The following is a 23,143-nucleotide window of genomic DNA, read 5'->3' on the forward strand; positions in this document are numbered from 1 at the left end:
AAGGTTAGGAAAAGGGACTGAAGAGAAAGGAAAGAAAGAAGAGATTCATATGGGCCATCTTCTATATGACAACTGGCATAAAGCCTGCAAGGGCAGAAATAAAGTGTGCTTCAGGAAAAAAAGAGTCAAACTTCTTCAGAATACAGTCATTTGATTAAGGCATTACTGTGTGAAGTGCCTATATCTCTGTGCAGTTACTGGTTTTATCTGGATGATATGCAGCTGGTCATGAGTACTAAGGGATGCTCCAAACAGGGGAAAATGAAAACCAGGTTAAAAAAAAAAAAATCTGTTTCCTAAAGAATAATTTTATTCTGTTTTTGTATTTTTCTATGCTAAAAGCTGCCATGCAATGGAAGAGTATTACTATGCTGTGAAAAGAGTCATAAAAAGAATTTTGTATTATATCAATACTTAAAATATGCAAATATGATATCTTCACAACGCCCCAAAATTATGCCTGGCATGAGTTCTTAGCAACAATACAAATATCATCATCTTCAAATAAGCAGGTATAACATGCTGCTCAAATAGCTGTAAAAATAACCTCATCACAGCTCTGGGAGCATCCAGATTTCATCTTTGATGTAGATAGATTTTAAGTAGGAAAGCAAAGAAAGTTGTCTTAAACATCAGGGTGTATAGGGATGAGCTGTAGTGGAGCAATCATATATTCAACATGGAAAGGAGACCTGCTGGCATTCATTTACAGAGCTGCTGTTGTTATAAAAACCCAGTTCTGGTACTGTGTATGCAGAGCTTCAGAGGCTGAGTGCTGTAGCACAGCCTTCTTCCATCCTGAGTCCCCATTGAAACAAGGTTAGCCCCAGGCTGCCATCCAGTATGTTTGAGTCTTAGGTTGGGTAGTGGTTAGCTAGCATCTGGCTTTATCACTGCATGTAAATTGGCTGTGATTTAATAAAGAAAAGGGCGCGACAGCAAAACTAGTATAACATAGACATTTCCTTGTGGGGTGAATAACTTTTCACTCCTGCTTTCAGTGCGTTTATACAGGGCTCGATTTTGATCTCGTTAAATCAACAATCTCCCATGACTGCTTTGACTTCAGTGAATTTACCCCAGCATTTGAGATCAGGATCAGACCTTGGTACTTTGTTTTCTTTTCTTCTGATTTTTTCTTTTTCTGTAGTCAGGTTTTCGAAAAAAGTAGCAGCTATTTCTGCTCACTCCAGAGCGAGAGTGGCGGGAGGGTTTTGCCTGAGGAACAATGCATCTTTCTCTGTACACTGTGCAGAATTCCCATCTTGTGCATTAGAATAGATGTTGAAACAGTTCTAATTAACATTTATAATTTGCATTTTAATTGCCTGCCAGGGTGTGAAATGACATGTCTGGGTAAAAGGAGCATTCTCCTTAGTTCCAGTGGTTTGCACAGTCCCAGCGAGGCGACGGGGCGGAAGGACCCTGGCCAATGGTCCTTTTGCAGCATTCCTCCTAATTAAGGCAGAGCCTGATCCGAAGCCCAGTGAGCTAAGCTGAAAGAGTTCACATGGGTGTGTGTTTGTTTGTTTATTTATTTTTAATGAATGGGACTCCCATCATTAATTTTTGTCTGAAGATACACATCAAACCTTGATTTTAAAATTGCCAGTTGCAAAGAATCAGCACGATCATTTGATGGTTGTTTTAGTGGCTAATTACTCTCTTCTTTATGAAGAAAACGCCATGTACGTACATATGAATACATATATATGTATTTTTAAGGTGATGTTCTTTTAGATAAGAATGTGCCTCTGTGCAGCTTTCAGCTTGTGCACCCTGCAGTTACATAAAGGTCATGGTGAAATCATAGAATCACAGACTGATTTGGGTTGGAAGGGACCTTAAAGACCATCTAGTTCCAATCCCTCTTCCATGGGCAGGAATACCTCCCATTAGACCAGGAAGCCCTGTATAACCTGGCTTTGAACACTGCCAGGGTTGGGGCAGCCACAGCTGCTCTGGGCAACCTGTGACAGTGTGTCACCACCCTCACAGGGAAGAATTTTTTGCTTAATATCTAATCTAATGAACCTCTTCTTTCAACAGCAAGACAAAGTGAGCTCCCTAGATTTTCACTTCTTAGAGCAAATTTTCCAGTTCTTTTCCCATTTCCACAGGTCCTTCTGGTGTTGATTCCAACTTCTCAAAATCATGCTAGAGTCAGTGATGTATGAACTGGGAAGTTTTCAAATCTTAGCTGTAGGGATGTCAAATACAGAGGACATGTAACGTCTTCCTGCCAGCTTTGTCCACTCAATTGCTGCATTTGCTCTTCTGGCCATGACACCAGCTGAGCACACCAGGCACTTTCTGCCAACCACAGCCATCCTGTTCTTAGAGCTCTTCTCCCTGAGGCAAAGTGACTCTGGCCCATGTCCTTGTATTAAGTGATACAGCTTCATATGTGGCCATACTGAAATGTAGACCAATTTGCTGTACCTCATTTTCTAAAATAAAAACATGTAGATTGGAGCGTACCTGTGAGCCCTCGTATTCAGTATTCCCTGTGGCCCAACACTTGGTTCGTCTGTAAAAAGTTTCAGTAGCACCTTCTTTGGCAGGGGGAAGGAGCAGGTTTCCTGGTCAAGATCTAGCAGCTAAATCATGTCGGGACAGAAACCACTACCTGGAGGATCCTACAAAACATATAGCCTCTTAAAGATAATTCCTCATTTAATTACATTGGTTAGGTGGTTTTTAACTCATTTAACGTGTGCCATGCTGAAACTATATCATTCCCGTTTCCTCCGCAAAATACTAGGCAATGGCGCCAAGTCATGTGCCTTACAGAAGTCTATTACCTTAACACTATTTCATTTGTCATCCAAACTTGTAATCTCATAGAAAGATACCAAATTAGTTTAAGAAGATCCATTTTACTTAAACCCACCTTGATTAGCATTTAATTTTATTAGCTCCTTTTAATTCTTTATTACTTCAGCCTTGTACAATCAATCCTATCACTGCTTTTTTCCAAGTATCAAAGTCAGGCTAACGCTCTCTGACTTTGACCATCCTATTTCCCTTTTTTATAATATTGGCACTGTTTCAGCTTTCTATGGACTGCTGAGATTTCTCTCATGTCCTAAAGTGTCTGAAAATTCATTCAGTAACAGTTTAAAAAGCTCCTCAGTTTGTCAGATATAAAGTTCCCAATTCATAACATTTGGTAATTGCCATTTAACATGCTGTTCAAGGACTACTGGGCTGAAAAGCCACCAGCACTGGGTAATGTCCCACTACCACCTGGCCTTTTTGTCTGCCCACTGCAGAGAGATTTATTTTAAAATTACACCTTTTTAATAATACTGTTGATGCATCTCCCATTCCCATCATTCCCATTTGATTTTGTATTCTTATCATTACTATTTCAAGCCATTGATACTCCCTCTGCATGTTTGCTTTCCTCATCATTTTTAACACAATTTTCTTCCTTGACCAGTTTGGTATACATCTTTATTCTTCATTCATTTTGCATTTATTTACCCTGAAAAATGGGTTTGTAAGTTGGGTTGGGGTTTTTTTGGCTTGCTTGATTGTTGGGGTTTTTTACCCGTTTCAGGTATTCCTGGATTCTGGGACTGTTTTCTGACAAACTTTCTTAAATAGTTTTCAAATACCATCTATGTTTCCCTGTTTAAGTGTTTTTTCTCCCCATTGATTTGTTAGTTTTTGGCTTTCTGAAATTCCCCTTTTTGAAAGACAAAAAGCTTATCTGACTTGTTCTATCTCCTTGTTTTACACTCACACAGTGGACGTGATCAAAGTCATGGCTGCAGATGATACCACAAACTGCATCAGTGTTCTATTCTCTGGACCAGTTCTTGTCCATCAAGAAGAGACATGGTGACTTCCTGCTGGAAGTAATGTTTTTGTCAGAAAATTGTCATCTGGAGTTTGTAGAAATTCTGGCAGACTGTAATCTCCGCTTTACACCATTCAGAACAAACTGCCTCATGATGCCGAGTGTGGGGTGTGTTGCAACCATTTTTGATCTGTGTTTAAGTAGTGGTCATCCTCTATAGGGAAGACTCCATAAAGCTTAATTCAGTTTAATAGTGTCAAGGGCATACTGTCTGGAGAGACACCACCAGCTTTACTTCTTAGGTCCAGTGGATGAAAAAATATTCCAGTTGACTGACTTCATCGTTGCCAGCATCACCATTTTATACCGTGAGTCAGTTTTATTTCCCTTTTGCCAAGTTGATCTTTTCTAAAGAGATTATAAACAACTTAATCAACATTCCTGTCATGTGTCATCCTATTAGGTTTCATTAATATCAGCTAGTTCTAATGCATGTTTCTAAACAAGCAATTTCTATTCCTTGCATTTATTACCTGGGCTTTTAATCTTGATGAATTTCCGCACAGCACAGTCTTTGTCTCTGTTGCCAACACACAGATTTTGTACAGTCTGAGGGTTTGGTGGTGCCGCCTTTTCACACGCTTCTGTTAATTGTAACCCCTCCTTGCAGCTCCAGACAGTCAAGTCTTCTGCAGAACCCCATATTCTTTAACTTAAATCTCCTAGTTAAGCAGCATTTTCACTGTCAGGTCCTCGCATCTTCTGATTTCCTTCATTTACTTCCATGAGGATACATTGAACATCTCTCTCCAACTTCTTTTGGAGTGTAATGTTTATTAAACTGCATCATGATTCAGTGCAGTTCATGATGTGCCATCCTTTGTGCTGTGACCCTTTGTGTCAGTTCATCACTCTGGTGCCAGCCTGTCCCTTGGAGAATATTTCTTCCTCCGCTTATCCATGGCACAGGAGTTGATCTGCCGCCATGCAGATCAACTGCCTCCCCAACTTTTCTGCTTCTTCCAGGTATGCAGTGAGGGGATGTTCTCTGCATTTCACTGTCCCAGTACACAAAATTTCTTAGACTTGCCTTGTGGAAATAGGAAAGGCTGTGCACCATATTTACTTATCAAAGGCAACCATCAAAGATGATTAAGGGAGTGGAACATCTCCCTTATGAGGAGAGGCTGAGGGAGCTGGGTCTCTTTAGCTTGGAGAAGAGGAGACTGAGGGGTGACCTCATCAATGTTTACAAATATGTAAAGGGTAGGTGTCAGGATGATGGAGCTAGGCTTTTTTCAGTGATATCCAGTGATAGGACAAGGGGCAATGGGTGTAAACTGGAGCATAGGAAGTTCCACGTTAACATCAGGAAGAACTTCTTTACTGTAAGAGTGACAGAGCACTGGAACAGGTTGCCCAGGGGGGTTGTGGAGTCTCCTACACTGGAGATATTCAAGGCCCGCCTGGACAAGTTCCTGTGTGATGTACTGTAGGTTACCCTGCTCTTGCAGGGGGGTTGGACTAGATGATCTTTTTAGGTCCCTTCCAACCCTTGGGATTCTGTGATTCTGTGATCAGTTGAACAGCTTTTAAAGCAAATTTTTTTCCCCAAAGAATGAATCTTTTTGCTTGCTATAACTCAGGTTCCTGCATTTGAACTGTCATATCCCAGCTAAACCTGAACTAAACTGCCATGATTTGCAAAATACTGCACAGCCCAGCACTCTGAGCGCCTGACTCTTGCAGGGATAAAACCCTGGTGACACAAGGGCACACACCTGAGGAGTCATTCCACTTTGAAGATGAAATGACTTGAAAAGCTGAAACGTCCCTTGGAAAACAGTCATGAAAACAAAGTGAAAGTGGATCATAAATTCAGACATAATGAGCACATCTTCCACTAAAACATGATCGGAGTGTTTCTCCTTGGAAAGGAGGCCACTTACGTGGCCAAAGTGAAGGTCCAGCATAGTGGGTATACCTCCTGACTACTCCAGCTCAGCTACAAAAGGGCACAGTGCAGGGATAAACTCAACTACTCTTGAAACATCATGAAAAATTGCAGAAGTTTTTGGGTGCAGTCATAGATGAGGATGCTCGTTTTGCTGAGGTCTGTGCCCATACTTCTGCTGATTCCAACAGGACCATTTTTCATCACGTTTCTTCCAACAACTGAAGGAAATAAAGTTGTTGTATTGAAGACATCAGAGCAAAAGAAAGAAATACAGCAGGCTCCAGGATTTTGATGTGGCTTTCTTGCACACATGAAGCTTTGGAGCTGTTGGGTCAGCCAGACAGTGCAGGTGGCTTCCCTTGGTAATGAAGGACATAAAACTTTCCCTTCTACAAGGAGGAGCATTTTACACCATGAGGGTGGTCAAACACCCTCACACAGATGTCCAGAGGGTGATGAGCTATCCATCTTTGGAGATACTCAAAAGTCACTTGGAGGAGCCCAGCCAGATGTGCTTGGAGTGGGAGGTTGGGCTGGGTACCACCAGAGGTGTTCCAGCCTGAGTGACTCTGAAACCAGACTTGGGACATTTACTCTTCAGGGAGTAAGTTGGTTTCCAGGTTCAAAGGACTGTGGGCTTCTGAGAGTCTTGCACAAATTCAGCTCAGTTTTGCCTTCCCACTGATACCAGCACCATCTTGAGTGAAGAACTTTGCCATCCTCTGTAGCCATGCACACGGGAAAGGAAAAGCTGCTGTGAAGCCCCTGAGAAGTCAAGAGAAGTAACTGCCTTTTACATCTATAACAAAGTTTTAAAGAATTTTCTTTATTAAAAAATAAAACGCCCATATACCTCCTTTCTATTTCAACTCTGTGTGTGGGCTGTGAGTTCCTGATGATTTTTAGACCAACACCACAATTACTAAACACAACCGCTGTTGATAGCGCCAGTGCGGAGACTACTGATTCAACACTGTTCTTTAAAGGACACTCTCCCTTTTCACTCAGAAACAGAAATGAAGCCAATAGGGAGCACAAAACGTCATCATCACTTCTGAAAGCCCCATTGAAGTCATTTGCTTTCATGCATTTTGTTGCTTTCCATCTCTCAGCATTGAGTTTCTTTTGTTGTTTCTTATAGATAACACCAGCTTCAAAGTTTGGAGGAACCGTTCCCCTTCTGCCGCTGTTGTCCTTTTTTCTTTTATTCCTTTAGCAAATGTTGATTTCTTTGCAAGTTAAAAGGAGCTGCTTTAACAAAGCACACCCAGGATCCAGGAGAGCTGGGTGTCTCGCACAGCAGCATCCTTTCCTGACCAGCAAATGCAGCTGCTCCCTTTGCCCCTTTGGTCTACCCAATCTTGTGGCCTTGGCAGAGAGTTCTACTCTACAGGTTAGAGTCTGTGCTCTATAAGTTCATATACCTTCATTTTAAGGGATGGCATGGGCTCAGTACCAGGTGAATTAATAGCAATTAAGAAATCCTTTACTTTTAACTTAGAAGAAAGCACAGTATTTCCAGGTTTACCGCAGCATTAGTGAATGCTGGCTGGTTACATCTGTCACGCAACTAGCTCAGCCAGTGTCAACTGCAGTGTAACACACTGATGTGGAGCTAAAGGCAGCTGAGGAAGTGTCTTCATCATGGTTTGCTGAATGCTTTGTCTATATTTTCATGATTTATTACTTCCTTGACTTTCTTAGGTGTTGGGAGGAACAATGAATCAATCGAAGCGTTTTCAGAGCAGGGACTGCTAATTGTGTGAGCTCTATTTACTGCTCGAGAGTTCCAATTTTGACAAGTCTCTTGACCGCATGTTGGTATGTATGATTAATTATTGTTACAGGTATCTGCAGAAGCAAAGAGGATAGGTAACACTTCAGAGCTATGATTTCTTTCTGAACAAGCAATAAACCTAATGATGTACACTCTATAAGCATAACAGGTGAGGAAAGAAGGTGCTTTTGAAGGTGTGCAGGTAAAACATCCCTCCCCAGCAACGAGTACCCAGAGCGCACAGGCTGAAACAATGGGGCAGCAAGTTGGAAAGAGTTACTTCTATTGACTTCTTCACAGCAGCTTTCCCTTTCCTATGTACATGGCTACAGAGGACTGCAAATGAGGTGCTGCATCACCTGGCACATGAATGAGGGGTGGAAGTCCTGGTCAGTGTGTTGCAGGCAGGCCACAAGGTTATTGAGGTGCCAAATGTTTGCACACCACAAACAGATAGGACAAATTCCAATGCTTGGGTTGCTGAGGGACCCTGCTGGGCACTTCTTTCTAGAGGCTTGTCCTGTCATGCTTCTGCTTGGTCACCCTGGTGAAGAGCTGCCTTTGCTCTGGCTGGTGTTGGCATTTGCTCTTGCCAGAGCAGAGATCTTCCCTCCCCATAGAGGGGATCTGCCCCATATGAGGGTAGTCACTCACCCAGAGAGGCTCCAGGTGATGCTGAGAGGTGTCCCCAGGCTCACCACAAGCAGAAGGACCTGCCCCCTTGTCCCACAGTACTCTCGGCTTGTTGCAGGTCCTTCAAGCTGGTGCTGCTGGGGAAGGTGGCCAGTTTGTCTGTGGGCTCAAAAGCAAGAGCAAGGTTAAGGCTTGCACATCATCCCTGGGGAGGCTATAGAGGCATCTAGAATGGGGTGCCCATGATGAGGAGCTGCTTGGGGAGCCCCACCATGAGTGGCATGAGGCGGCGAGGACTGACAGGACTGGCTGTGGGAAGCAGAGGAGTCGGTGACAAAGGAAAGGTAATCTGCAGCCGGCACACGTCTGCGTGAAGCAGCTCTCTGTTCATTTTAAGATATCAGGTAACAGATGCAATCAGAATGGCTGCGCCATGCAACAGCCTTATAAAACAGTAGAAGAAATATAAATACGGGTTTAATTGCTCACTCCACTTAAATTGCTTTATCCCGCGTTACTTCATTATTTCTAGAAAATTTGTCCTAAGCCATTACGGTGGGAGGCAAAGTTTGCAGGAGGCCATGAAATTTCCCACTGCAGCAGCAGCAGCCTGCCAGAGCAGGATATTACACCGTGCAGATGAGAGTATTTCTGTCTGAACAAAGCCCTCCATCAGCACACTGGAAGCAAGGCACCGTGCTGTGCAGCTGGGAACCCGACCATCACTTCTCCATGTCCCTTGTGTCTTGGTGGAGGGGCAGCACCACCAGTCTGAAATGGAAACCTGAAATGCCATGGGGAAGGCTTTCTCTGAAATCCACAGCACACAGCAGCAGGGCTGCCTGACTGCACCACGCAGGGGTGCAGACGGAATCACTTACCCCAGCGCCATCGGCTTTGGCCCAATGCACCCGCAGGCAGGGTCACTGCCAGGATGCACGCTGTGGCATCCCCTGTTGTCCTCCCATGAACAAGTGGGCACTTGTTAAGGGGAGGCATCCCAGGACTCTTTATGATGCCTTCCCACTGCATCAGTGGCCTCTGTGGAAAGGGCTGTGCCACCAATCTCAGTATCTTCTCATATTCCCAATCTGCACTCAGGAAACTGGGGCAGCCCCAGTCCCTGCAGCTGGACTCTAAGTGCAGCAGGGAAGGTGCAGCTGGGGCCTGGCTGGCAGAACGGTGCTTCAGTGTCACCTCTGACTCTCCTGAGTCTTTGCTGGGTATTGGATAGCTCAGCTGGCGGGCAGAGCATTTTCCTTATCCTGATTTTGAAGCTTAACACTACTGTAAGCCATTGCAGCATGCTTATTGCATCCAGTGTTTTCCCATCCAGCCCTCCCCAGGCTGCTCATCCCTTCCACAAGGCAGGAAGCATTACAAGAAATATGTTTGAGAGTAATTGAAAGGGCAAACCTGTCCAGGTCACTGTTTCTAACGTCTGTCCCTTCTCCCCAAGGTTTGCTGCAAGCCCCTAGCACCACCTCACTGTGCAGCTGTGCCCCTCTGGCAAAACAAGGGGAGAAGCATCCACACTACCGGCTTCAGTCCAAGCAAGCAAACAGCCTCTTCTCCAGTGGTGGGAATGGATTTGTCCACTGACTGGGCCCAGATTGTGCTGAATTGGAGCAAATGAGTGGCATGAGTGCCAGGGCATGTTATGCGCACTACCTGGCGGCAGGTAGTGAGGTTAATTGCTCTGCTCAGTTTTAGCCCATTGTGCTCTAAAGGACGAATGCACTTCACTGGGCAGGGGAGTGGGAAACAAAGACAACCGGTTTGTGCAAAAAAAACCCTGCTCCTTTAATCTGTTTGAAAGCTTTTGGGACATCAAAGTCCTAGCAAGAAGAGATATCTCTGATATAATTGGTGTGGACACTTGCAAAGGTTTTGATAAAGACCTTCATGAAAGAGCTATATGTGGGAGGCAAAAAGGGGTTGTGGGCTGGGCATGAGCCAAGAAAGGAAAACCCAAAAAGCAAGATGAGGACTGTGCAGATGTCACTTCGCTCCATACCCCACCCAGCAGCACCTCCAGCCGCAGGGCTGCTCACCACACATGGCAGATGAGGTGTCCCTGACAGTAAAGCCGGACCATGGGAGACGAGGATTGCCAAGGGCACCCCAAAGCCAAGGGATCAGGCCAGAGCAAGGGAAAAGGATCCCCCCATGAACACACTCTGGAAGGGCTCCCTGGGAGGAAGGGGGTGATGGTTGTGAAAACCAGGTAAGTCCAGTCCAGAGGAGCTGTCACCTCTTCAGAAAACCCAGCTAGGGCCACGGATAGCTCACCATAGTTCTCCACTGGGGATTGCAAATATATGCTATTACCCTCAGAAATCCTAAACAAATGAAGAACAGAGTTGGATAAAGATCAGGAGAGAAAGTAGCAGGGAACTGTGTCCAAATGCTTGGATAGGAAGCAAGAGGAGGTTCTCTTCTGGCATCACTGCCTCTCACTGATTCCCAAAGGACACATCAGAAAGAGAGGAGGGGAACATTTCAGAGATGGGAAAGTTAAGAGAGTTAGAAATAGAATCTAGCTAGAATTGAAATGATTTTAATTTCTAAACAAAGTGAGTAAAATGCAACATAATGGCAGTTTACAAAATAATGAATGGCACAAAGAAGGTACATATAAGTACTCCTATTTACACTTTTCACATAAAACGAGAAGAAAGGGATAGTCAATAAACCCGAACAGCAGCACACGCACAAGGATAAGCTAAGTAGTGTTGTTCTAATGCACTGTGCATAATCACCCGGGGAGCTCGCTGTTCCACAATATCATTAAAATCCCAGATGCAGAGAGACTTGCAGAAAAGGGACAGGAATGTACCTGAAAGAAAAGAACATTTGGAGTTATATTCACTATGCGTGAGTTATACCAGCAGTGAGCAATAATATGGGGTTTTAAGAGAGAAATTGTACAAACAGGAATAAATGGGAGTGGGGCAAAGATCCCCATGGGCAGATTATTTCAAACATTGCCTTCTGCAGAATGTTGTGTTTCTCCTTTCTCTGAAGCATTTACATTGACTATTATGGCTTTAAACCGACAGAGGGTAGATTTAGACTAGGTATTAGGAAGAAATTCTTTCCTGTGAGGGTGCTGAAGCACTGGCAGAGGTTGCCCAGAGAAGTTGTGGCTGCCCCATCCCTGGCAGTGTTCAAGGCCAGGCTGGATGGGGCTTTGAACAGCCTGGTCTAGTGTGAGGCGTTCCGGCCCATAGCAGGGGAGGTAGAACTAGGTGGTCTTTAAGGTCCCTTCCAATGCAAAACATTCTAGGATTCTATTAGCAGCTGTCAGTGACTGGAGAAGACAAATCACTTCTTATCCCCACGGGCCCCGTCCTGCAGCAAGGCCAGAGCACTTCACACCCACTCTGTCCCCGTGATCACCCAGAGAACAGAGCTTTTCCCCTTCCCTGCCCACAGCTATCTGGTCCGTGGAGCACCCGTCAGGGCCAGGCAGGCAAGCTGCTCCCACCAGCCTTGCCCCCTGCAGCAACCCCCTTGAAAACTGCTGTAGTTTTGGGGGCTGTAGGGGCCACCATGTTAACATCATGTGGGAGCCTAAACCCAGTTCCACAGGCTGCGGTACAGCTGCAGTGGGTTGGGGCTGCCTGGGAAAACGCATCTGAGTCCCAGCTTGCTCATTGCTTGTAGCCAAGGAACATTTCACATCCTCAGCCGTATGTGACTAAGGGAGGTGAAAATAACGTCAGTTTTTTTCATTGACATGCAGTGCTATCTCCCCTGTTCATGGTCAAAATCAACTGAAATTAAACTTGGTTAACAATTCTGCAGTGTTGGAAATGTGGAAGGTGGGAGGTGTCCCTGCCCATGGCAGGTGAGTTGGAATTAGATGATCTTAAGATCCTTTCCAAACCAAATCATTCTACGATTCTACACACTTAGCGATACACACCAGCACACTTCTGGGAGCAATGCTGCCTGGATAAATATCAGTGAAGGTCAGCAATGGGGAGGTGGTGTGGGAGAATGATTTGAGAAAGCATCCCTGAATTTAAATAGAGCCGACAACTGAAAACCGTGTTTGTGGAAACCTTCCTTTTCACGGCCTCCCTAGTCCAAGGTACATCAGATTTGAGGCAAGAAGCCCAGGCCTTGACTGTGCCCACAAAGTTAAAAATAACTCACCTCACTTTGATCTCTCTGTGAGCTTCATGTCCTTACACTCGGAGCACAAACCATCCTTCCCCTGACTGCTGCCCATTCCCAAAGCATGGCACCCCAATTCCCTACTGCTTCACAGCCCCATTGCAGCACTTCCTCACATTAGCTTTTCCCAGCCTCACCGACACATCTGGCGTATTCCCCCACCAAAATACGTTGGTTACAGGTAGCAGTTGTGGCTTTCCCCTCTCTGCAACCCTGACTTCCAATTTGCTGCCTTCTGCAGGAGATGTGGTGGCCAGAAGAAGCTGGCAGGTGGAGCAGGGCACCTTCTGCCTATCACCCCCAGCCCCTCTGCCACATGCCCCTCAACCCCTCCCGATAAGAACTTTCATGTCCTGCAGCCTGGCTCCTACTCCTGGAGCAGACAGGCAGCCTTTCCCACAGAATGCATGAGGTGGACATAAAGAGTCTCTCTTTTTTGTTTGTTTTGGTTTTTTTAAGATTTATTTGTCCAACATGCTTGACCAAAAAGTACAACAACAATCAAGTTATGCCAAAATGATTAAATAATCTTTAAGCTTTCATACCTCAAGTATTTTAAATGATATTCTGAAGGAACAGCTGCTTTCGTATCCTTTCCACATAAAAATACACAGTATTTTGAAGATGCCTTGGGAAAAATTATTTTTAAGAGAATAGTTTACGGTCAACATACAAATTTTGTTGAGCCTAATAAAAGGACCTCTTCCCCAACTTTAACACTTTTTAGTCTCTTAAGTGCCGTGAGCGAATGTAAACATTTCAGACTTTTAACATACAGCCAATTTCCTGCCACATTTGTGGCAAATCTCTTGAATTGTGACTAGCTAAGACACTTTTATTCTAACTACGCGCTATTGCTCATCTTCCCAGTGATGGCCGGAGTTCATATTCAACTATGAATTTCAGTGCTTGCTGATTTAGGAGCTGATCCTGCAGTTTCTACACCAACAGCTTTGACAAAAGCACTCATCTGAATTCATGGCAGGCTACTCATGCACTTGTGAACTATTCACCCAACAACCAGTTGTGGGCATCACCGGTTGGTTTGGGTTTTGTTTCAGGAAAAAGCAGCACGTTAGCTTAGACCCCAAATCACCCAAAAGCTTACAGGGAACGACAGACCTGCAACTTCTCATGGTTTCTGGCGGTTTCTGGTGGGTCCACAGCATGAGTTAGTTACAGGGCTCGAATGCCACAGCTCCCAGCAACAGCTGGAAAAGCTGCTGTCCATGGGAAGCCAGCAAAACACAATGCTTCTGCCCACCTTGCTTAGAGTTGAGGCTGACATAGCCTGGTTTTGTGACACAGGCATTTTAAATTGTGTATGCATATGAAGTACATGCAGCTGCTATGTGAAGCTCATTTACACCCATAGATCAAGTGAAAAGTAACATACACAATTATCCAATGCATGTGTGCAGATGTGGGCTATGCACAGACCTGCAAACAAGCCTGTATTGGTAGCGTGATGGTCTGCCCAATATATGTGCACAAGATTAATGTCTAGATGCCATCAGCCCCAAATTCAGGATGCAGCAGTTAAATTAAAACAGCTCCTCTTTGCGCACAGAGTTATTGATGGAACTGACCATTGTCAGTTCAAGACAGAAACCCATTTCTTGTAGGGCACATCTGAAAACACATTTTTTTCTGGCGGGTCTGTAATCAATTCTCAACCGTCTGCCTAGGAAGGTTTTAATCCCAGCAGCTTCAACACCTCTGTTAACCTGCAGGAAAGATGCATGCGCAGTACCATGGCACTTGGCCACCCCAGTGAGCTTCTGACACATGTCCTGCTTTACCTGGCGTCACATGCAAAACGACAGATGGGTTTCAACTCAGTTGACAATTTTGTCTTGGGCCTCTTTTAGCAGTGTCCATGAGTGAGCGAACACCAATGACAGATTTTACGAGTCTTTGTACCCACTGGTGTGTACTCATTACTCATTGCATTCACACTACCACATAGCTACCCAAAAGTGAATGCCCAATCTCCACCTTGGGATGACCCCTTCCCCTTGACATCTGTAACATTCTCCAAGGACAAAATGATCACATTTAATCACTTTCTGACTGGGGCCAAATTCGAATCAGTAACCTCATTATTGGCTGCATGTCCCATTAACAGGTTTTAAATAGTCCCAGTGGATTCTATTCAAAATACCACAAATGAACATACAATCACGTATCGCCTGACCATAAGAAAACACAGTTATATTTTTTTCTTTTCTGTTTTTTGTTGGTTTTTTTTTTTTTTTTTTTTTAAGGGAAATGTCATCCTTTTTTTTCACAGGTGAGGCCAGGTTACAAATTCCTGAGTTTATACTGCACTTAACACAGTCTCCCTTCTTGAACGTTGAGCTGTTTACAGCATGCTGGCAATATGCACCATTTCCCTTACCATCTGTAATGCCAGATGTAGTAAAACTTCATTTCAGTACAGTGAATTAGGGCCTCTATTGTATTGGTTTTGAATAGATGCAAAGACTTAGACCTGGAGGACTTGAAGTAACAGCTTTCCTCATGTGACTGGTCAGTCGTGCACCATCTTTTATATTTGCCTTGTTAATTAAGGGAAAACATCTTTACCATCATTCTTCTTTTACCGAGAGCTCACTGGGAAACATCTGAAATGAGGAAATCCTAGTCTAAACACTTAAGTTTAAACTGCAAACTTTCTTAGAGAAACATTACTTTGAAAGACATTGTTCTTTTAATAAGTCCAATATAATGTGCGGTATATACAAAAGTCCCTACTTGAGATATATATATATGTATACGTATATTATATATGTGGAATGCATTCACTTTTCTGTGTTCACAAATATTTTAATGGTGAAATGTTAAGAGTCTTTAATCTGTTTCTGGCACCAAAATGTCTTTGTTCCTCATCCACTTTCATCACTCAAAATTTATCTGTTAAGAGCTAGCAGAGAAAAAAGAAGATTTTTGCTTTTTTTTTTTGTTGTTGAATGAATCCCTATTGGGATTCTCAGCCAGCAATATAAAGTTGCTAATGTGTTGGGTACAACTTTAAATCCTCATTATAATCATGTGTTCCTTGGAGTAGGTAAGTCAATAACTATAGGCGGATTAAGTGGCTGGTAATTCACAGTGCACACAGATGCGTTCACATAGGTAGTAGTTCCATCAGCCATGACACCATAGCCTGTGAAGAAAGACAAACTCTGGTTACTCTCATTATTCATTACTATCTTCTTCCTTTTTTAATTATTCACCTTTATCACACAGCAGTAAGTGCCACATTTATTACTCAGAAGGAATTTAAAAATTCACTTCATGCAAAACATAAAGGTCTCCTGAATTAACACCATCTTTGTCCTGCAGCAGAACTTTTTGCCATCTTTTAGATTGTGTACGAAAATCAAAATGGACCCTCACTAGCTAGTGGCTATATTCTCTGGTAGCCAGCTCACCAAAACTTCCTGGAAAGACAGGTAATTTTCTCTGCAAAGCTTTTTTCTTAAAACCTTCTCAGTTTTGGAAAGGATAAGGAGATAGATAGAGCTTAGGCAACTGCAGCATTGAAAAAACCCCACAGTTCTGATCATTTAGGTTTGCAGTCATCAGTGCAGCAAACTCTGGACAATTTTCATCTTTCCACCTTTTTTCCTGTCCTTTGTTGTGTATCTTGTAAGCAACCAATAAGGATAAAGCATTGCTTGAGTAAGGGGAGTATGTGTGCATGTGCACCTGGGCGGGATTTGTCTAGTAGGGATCTCTTGTCACTACATGTTTGAATTTGTTGACCAAGTTCCACCAAATTTGCTGGAAAGACACTAAAATGCCTGACCAGTCAAAGAAAAAACATGGCTATGACAAGGTGAATTTAAGCCTAAGACACCACAGCATTTCCATAGGAGAAAACACTTCTGTAAGTCTCACCAGTGGTAAAACAGCTTTAAGTACATCTCATGTCTTACTAAACACCCAAGCCAAACAATTCCAGAGCTAAATCTGCAAAAAATCAGACTTCCAGCTCTAATGCCTGTAAGAAATACAGTGAAATGCTGTTTCAGAGAGTGAAGCAGAAGCCCTTTAACTGCCCTCGTGTTATGAAAAAGGAGACACACTCTCCATTGCCAAAAATCTTTTCATGAATGACTAGGAAAAAACAGAAGCTTGATTCACCAAAACTAAAAGATTAATGTTGGAAACTTGCATTGAAACATTATGATCATCATGAAGGAATGCATTCAAAATCAGAAATATATGATTTTAGGGAAATCACATGCTAGAAAGCATTTGTACTAAGATTCAATCCCACTATTATTGAAGTTAATAGTGAAACGTATGTGTTGCTACTGAGGTACAGCTATTCAAATCCTAACTGCTTAGGATTCTACAGTTTTTCTGAGTGCAATTTTATGTCTTATGGAAGCATTGATAGATGCATAATTTACAAACAAAGAAACGGTAGCCAAATTCCTCTCTTTTTTGTTCCTTAAAACACCCTGAATAATGCAAGGCCTCCTGGACTCCCCATGGAAAAGCCACACTATAATTAGGGACAAGGGAGGGAAGAAAACTCTGTCAGGTTCCTGTCACAGACATTTCTTTAAATCATTTGCTGTTGCCACAGAACAATTGTTCTGTGTAAAACACAAACTGCACAGAGGACAGTCAGCATTGCTGCTGGGACTTTCTGTCTCCTCGGCTACATCTTCAGAGAGAACAGAATCAGCTTGCTAATACGTTCTTTTTGCTGAAAGATTACTAATGCTACAGTTCTCACTCATACCCTACTGCCAGCAGAGTTTCCTTTTGCATTACCCTGGCCAAGTACTGGCTGCAATGGGCAAAGCAGGATTTTAGCCGGAGTCCCTGCCATGCTGCTAGTCACTTCTGTGGGTCAACCAGCAGCAAGCCCATGTGTAGAGGTATTTTTTGGCAGAGACAGCAGTGCAGAGGGGGAATAAAGAAGAAACATCTCTTCTAAGCATCTTTTCCTCCTGGATATTCAGTAAATGACTGCTGCAGATGTAGTTATGCTCAGTCAGGGGAAGAACTCATCTGTTCAAATCATGCATTCCCTCTACAAAGAACAGCTTCGTTTGCACAGGCTGTCTGCAATGGGAATTCTCCCCTGCAGAGATTTAGCATCCCACTGCAAAACAGGCTATGCAGTTCCCCATTTGTTTTCTCTAAATTATGATAGTTAACAAGACGAGTACCTTGTTTCTGTGTTCTGATATCTACTGTGCCAACTGTATTAATTCACAGGATTTACGATTCTGTGGAGGTGCCATTCTCTTCCCTTGGGAGCCAAAGTTGGGTTTGGTCTTAGCAGATGTGATTTTGTTTACCTGCCTGAAGCTTCATGGCTTGCTAGCTGTTTGCTTATATCCCCTGCAACCCACTTGGCTTACTATTTCTGAAAAGACAATGAGTTTGAACTGTATTCATCAACTCTCTTATACAGAATCTCAAAGACTGCTCTAACAGTGGAGGGTTAGGGAAAATACTGACTACGTAATGTGTGTTCACTCTGTGATTTAACAGCACACTAGACACTACCTAGGCATTAACAGGCCACCATAGACAAGACACATAAGGAGAATCAACTTAATCCCTGAGCTGTAAAATAATGATTTGAATGTCTTCTCCACCAATTTCACACCAGCACACCTCTCAGCAATGTCACTTCTAACTTAGCATGGTGAAAGCCCCTAGCGGCAAGCTGGAGTGGGATTTCTTGGTAAGGATAATGATTCTTCACAAAACCAAAAATATCTGCATTCCAGCTATTTCAGTGTTCCCATTTGTTCATTTCTACACTGGTGAGACCTACAGAAATCCTACATCAAAGGCTGGAGCAGTCCCAGAAGCAGAAAACTGGCAGTTATGGAGCACCTTTTTCTGCCAGTAAATTAACGTTGCCAAGGACTACGCAGCTGATAATAACATGCTTACATGCCAATGGGTACACTTCTGCACAGCCCAATGGTTTCTTTGGATGGGGCCACTGCTTGAAGTCTTGCTGCCATAATATGTGAACAAGACAGACCTCTCTACAGCAGACAGCATCTACTTCCCCTTTGTCTGGAAACAAATTCCCCTAGTCACCGACTTCGGTGGAGCAGATTTGTCACCAGTTACTGACTTATGTGAAGGGAACTCATTTGTTTCCAGTTAAAAATTAAACAGTCAAGGGAATCATTTTGTTTTGTCTGGGTACAAAATGTTTTCCTTGCCAAGGCAAATAAATATACGAATAAGTATCTTAAACTTCTGCCCAAGTCAGTGGTGACATCCCTCTTGACTTTAATTTCATATACATGCTGATGAGGAGAGACAACCTTTACTGTGCAATCTTGAAGATTTAGACTTAGAAGCACCCCTCAAAGTATTCTTACACATTCACACAGAAAACTGAGACACAGAGATCTTACATGAATTATCTGTCTTAAGTCACAGAGACTCAGCAGAGGAAAATACAATCCATCAATCCTAATATTTAGTCACTTTCTGTAACTACTGGACTCATGTTCTTATTTTAAAATCCATAGTAATCCTCTCTGTGGAGGAGGCATCACCCTGTTTTACAGATGAAGAAAAGAAGCCATAGTACAAACACTGAAATTAGAGTATCAGCCAATTTCCTCTCTATATATGCAGCTAAATAAGTATCTGAATTCCAGAAGTGCTTCAGTTCAGACATTCAAGTTTGAAAATGCTGTTAAACCGGACAACTTCTGTGTTTGCGGTTTCCGCATATATAAAGAAATGTGTTCTGACCTTCATGGATATGTCCAAAAACATGAAGCCTTGGCTGTATTCGTCTCTGGACTGTATTCAGCAGCTCAACACATCCTACCCGTTGCATTTTCTTAGGAACCCAGTCTAGAAAACCTTGGAAAAAAAACCAGAAAGATTTAAAAGAAGACAGGGTATCTGCAAAGCTGTACTGCTATACAGCATTTATGAGATTTAATGATTTGTGGCTTTTCATAAGCAGCCACTGAAGAACGGACATGGAAATAAGTGTTTGCCTTGGTAAGTGCAAGAAGGAAGGAAAAATACTTGAGGAAAACCATAAAAGCTCATCTGAAGAAAAAGGACTATGATAACTCTTTGCCAGGTGTCTTCCAGGGAAAATAAATCACTGCAATTAAAGCATTTTTAATGTGAAAACTCAATGCTTTATGAAGTTTTCTTCCTTTAACAAAGGGAGGTTCAAAGAGCAGTATGTCCAGAGTCAGTCTCTTAAGAATGCAAATCAACATTTGGCTATTTAAATCTAGCCCTGAGATGTAGTTTTTGAAACTGAACAATTTAACTGATGTAATGGAATCTGTGTTGTTAGTAATAAAACTGTACTATTATCACATTCAGTCTTACAGTAGTGGAATTCACACGGGGAACCCAGGGCATACCTAAACCCAACCTTATCAAGTAAATGGGTTTAAGCACCTCATGACACACCAAGGCCAACTAGCCTAAATCTATGAACTTCAGATAGGAAAAGAAACTCAGCCCATCTGCAGCAGATGTTTTTAAGAGCTATAGTTAGTTGCACCACATTTGTATAAAAAATCATTTTTTTATGTACACAGGCAAAAATGTACACCAACTTGCTTTTATGTCTAGGAACATACTGCAGGGGGATGCTTACTGCCAACTTAAGTCTCATGTTTCCTTCAAAGTAGTAGTATAGGAAGGATGTTGTTTCATTAGAGGGTTTGCAATAACCATTCTTGTTATCTTTCTGTTGTTCTGACATTTTCATCAGGCTCAAAATTTGGAAACCTAAAAGATATAATCACTCTGTTTCTCTTTAGTTGTTCTTTCCCTGTGTGCCTGTCATAGCTTTGTATCTCTTAAACCGCTGCAACAGAAGGAATATATTGTGCCTCTGAGAAAACAGTAGTCAGCCAGAGAGGTATAGAGCATGGACCTAGTTTTCATATGTTTACTTTTGACGTCCACTCAAGCATGGCTAAATAGCAGCTAACCAGCTGGCTTAAAAGACCAGGACTGTGGCATTCAAGCTCTTGGAAAAATTCACAGATCTGCTAAAGCTTCAGGGTAGGTTCCGAATTGAGATGATCATCTCTAGATGCCAGTGCTTGAAAACTGGGCTCAGTGTAGTGTGGGGTTTTATGAAAATTGAAAAAAATTCCCCTTTTATCATAGTTACTCAGAGAGCAAAGTCCAATTTTCAGAAATGAGTTGGGAATGAGACATCCTAAATCTCAAAAAAAGAGGAAGTTCTCACGACGGCCACAGACTCCTAATTAATTCAGACACAAAGATGTACAAAGAAAAAGCCCTGCTGAATTACAGGGAGCAGAGCAATGCTCGATTCAGGTAACTGATTGTATCAGTCACCCTTGGTATCCAATGCAGGTCAAAATTCACTGTAGGAAATAATAAGTATTTAGGATGCCAAAGTGAGGCCAGAAACTCCCCTAGAATCCAGTCATGCTTTTCTTCAGAGCAAGAGTGTTATAACCATAGGTTTTGTTACTGCAGTGATTTGAAATAGTTAATTGTCAAAATGTCTGTGGTGAACATAAAGTCAAAAGTATTTCCACTTCAAAAACTTCACAAACAAAAATTCATAAAATTAACTTCTCCATTAAATTAAGCATTATTTATGTTGAACATGTTTTTGTTTACATGCATTATCACCCTTCTGAAGCTTTCCCATATGTTTGCAGCTTATTATGTACACCTGACTACACAAACTAAGAATAATTGATTACACCTAGCTAACAATTAGAGTTCATCTTAGGGTTTTTTTAATGTTTGGTTACTTGAAACAGGTTTCTGCAGCTGTCAGGAAAGTATAAATCTTTGTCACCGACAATCAAGCAGACAGCTACAAATGAAGACTTAAATGTGAAATTAAATTAAAAACAAACAAAGAAAAGTAAACTTTGTGAAGATGAATAAAAGAATCATAAAGGCAGATCTTTAGGAATCAGGGAAAAGACTTGAAAAGTTATACCATACATAAATGTAACAAAAATATGCTGATATAGAAATGAGAGTTAGCACTGATCCCATAATCACAAATACAGTATTTCATAAGCTATGAAATACATGCCTTATCATAGTTAACAACACATAGGTCACATAAAATGGTCAGTAATAGCTGTTTTAACCTTTGTTTTCTCATCCTGTGTGAACCTCCTGTGTATCCCTCCCCCGGTTTCATCCCAAAGCACTACTGAGAAAAGAAAAATTACTCAGAATTTTGTTACATGCATAACTGACTTAGAAACTCTAAGTCCATTAACTCTTAATGGTGCTTCTGCATCTAAATCATGCAGGCAATTTAAAATCTATCTAACAATGTAGTATTAATTAGTTTAGGAGGATGCGTGCTCTTTTGAAGTGAGTGAATGAGAAAGCAGCACAGAAAATAGATGATGGACAGAATTTAGGCAGCCATGCTGGAGAAAAAAAGAGAAGAGGAATTTGCAAGAGCACTGATTGCTATTTATGATCGTTAGGAACAGCTCTGGTGATGCTGTCCAAGATCAGAACAACAGTAATCAGTTTTCTGGTTAAAATAATTGGCTGGGAGGGTCAAGGAGGATCCTGTTTCCCAAAATGTCTGTGGACAGAGCTATACCATAAGGAGGTTCTGTAAGTTAAGCAGAGTGCTAATTTCTTTTGAAGCATCATATATTTGTTGCAATGGGGGTCAGGGAGACCAACAGCTGATGCCCTCAGGCAAAGGGATCTGTGCCTGAGCCATCTATTAATGCATCAAAAAGAAAGACAAAGAAATGGGAACTTTTAAAAAACAAAACCCTTGGAGGACAGTTGAATCTTAAGAATTAAAAAGAGAATAAATACTGAGACATGGAGATGGGGGAATTAATGTTTCCCCATTACAGTCAGCGGAGATGCACGGCTCTTCATCAGAATTACTACAATTACTAAATTCATTATTAAATTTATTATTAAAGCATGTCTACTGAGTGCCAGCTCTGTAGTGCTCTCTAGAGGTTCTCCTGCCTCTGCTGATCCTAGAGGCTGCCTGGAGAGGCCCGGTGGCTAAATTAGCAAGGCAGCTAAAGCTGGGTTGTGTGAACCCCTCTCTCCACTTTCCAACACTGGATTTCATGTGCTAGATACAGGGATATTGTTTGGATCAGCTGAAGGTTGGATTACTTTACAGCTGATCAGTTGGTTTTAAAAATTGCTTAAAAATGCTGAAAAAGCTTCTGAAAAAGTTTTAAATATGACTTATAAATAAAAGTATATCAAAGACCCGGTATCATGCCTTGGATGCTAACAGGGATTATCTCCAGTAATAACTGTTTGGAGCTGGTATCTCAAGGTCTAAATAATTTCTGCCATCCACTTTTACAATAGAGGTCCATATTAAAATCAGTCAATGGTATGACATGAGACTCCACTTAGGTGAAGTATCAAAACACATGCCTTCACTGTGAGAAACTGTGCTCACAAAGAAGCCCTTTCCCCCAGGATTAGTGAGCAGTGGAATGCAAACATGTCTTTCTAAAGAAAACAACAAAACACAAACCCTTTAGATACTTTCTCCTCCAAGCTCTGAGAGAGAAGAAAGGGTGGAAGACAAGAGGGTTTTAGCTTCCGGAAATTGGGGAATCTAAAGGTTTAAAGAAACCAGCTGCCTTCATTTCACACAAAGCACTCCTCCACAGTAAGACTCAGCAGACCACTTAAGTATATGCTTCACCTTGTGTCCACTGATTAAATTAGTGAGAGCTAAATGCATAGCTGCATTAAATGTAGCCTGCTGTATGTTAAATACATTGAAAAC

The 23,143-nt window shown here is 42.3% G+C and overlaps 1 protein-coding gene across 1 annotated transcript in view; it reads right to left on the reverse strand.

Moving 5' to 3' along the window:
• Window positions 1–12,833: 12,833 nt before the first annotated feature.
• The window catches only part of MPPED1 (metallophosphoesterase domain containing 1), a 62,562-nt gene continuing 52,252 nt past the window's right edge, over window positions 12,834–23,143 (reverse strand). The window contains exons 6-7 of the mRNA XM_065665081.1: window positions 19,120–19,233; window positions 12,834–15,529 (exon numbers count right to left, since the gene is read on the reverse strand). Coding sequence (XP_065521153.1) covers window positions 15,411–15,529; window positions 19,120–19,233 — 233 coding nt within the window. The 3' untranslated portion in view covers window positions 12,834–15,410. The remainder of the gene's footprint in view (window positions 15,530–19,119; window positions 19,234–23,143) is intronic.

The sequence above is a fragment of the Lathamus discolor genome, chromosome 1 (assembly GCF_037157495.1).
Source record: "Lathamus discolor isolate bLatDis1 chromosome 1, bLatDis1.hap1, whole genome shotgun sequence".
In the NCBI taxonomy this organism is placed as follows: Eukaryota; Metazoa; Chordata; class Aves; order Psittaciformes; family Psittacidae; genus Lathamus; species Lathamus discolor.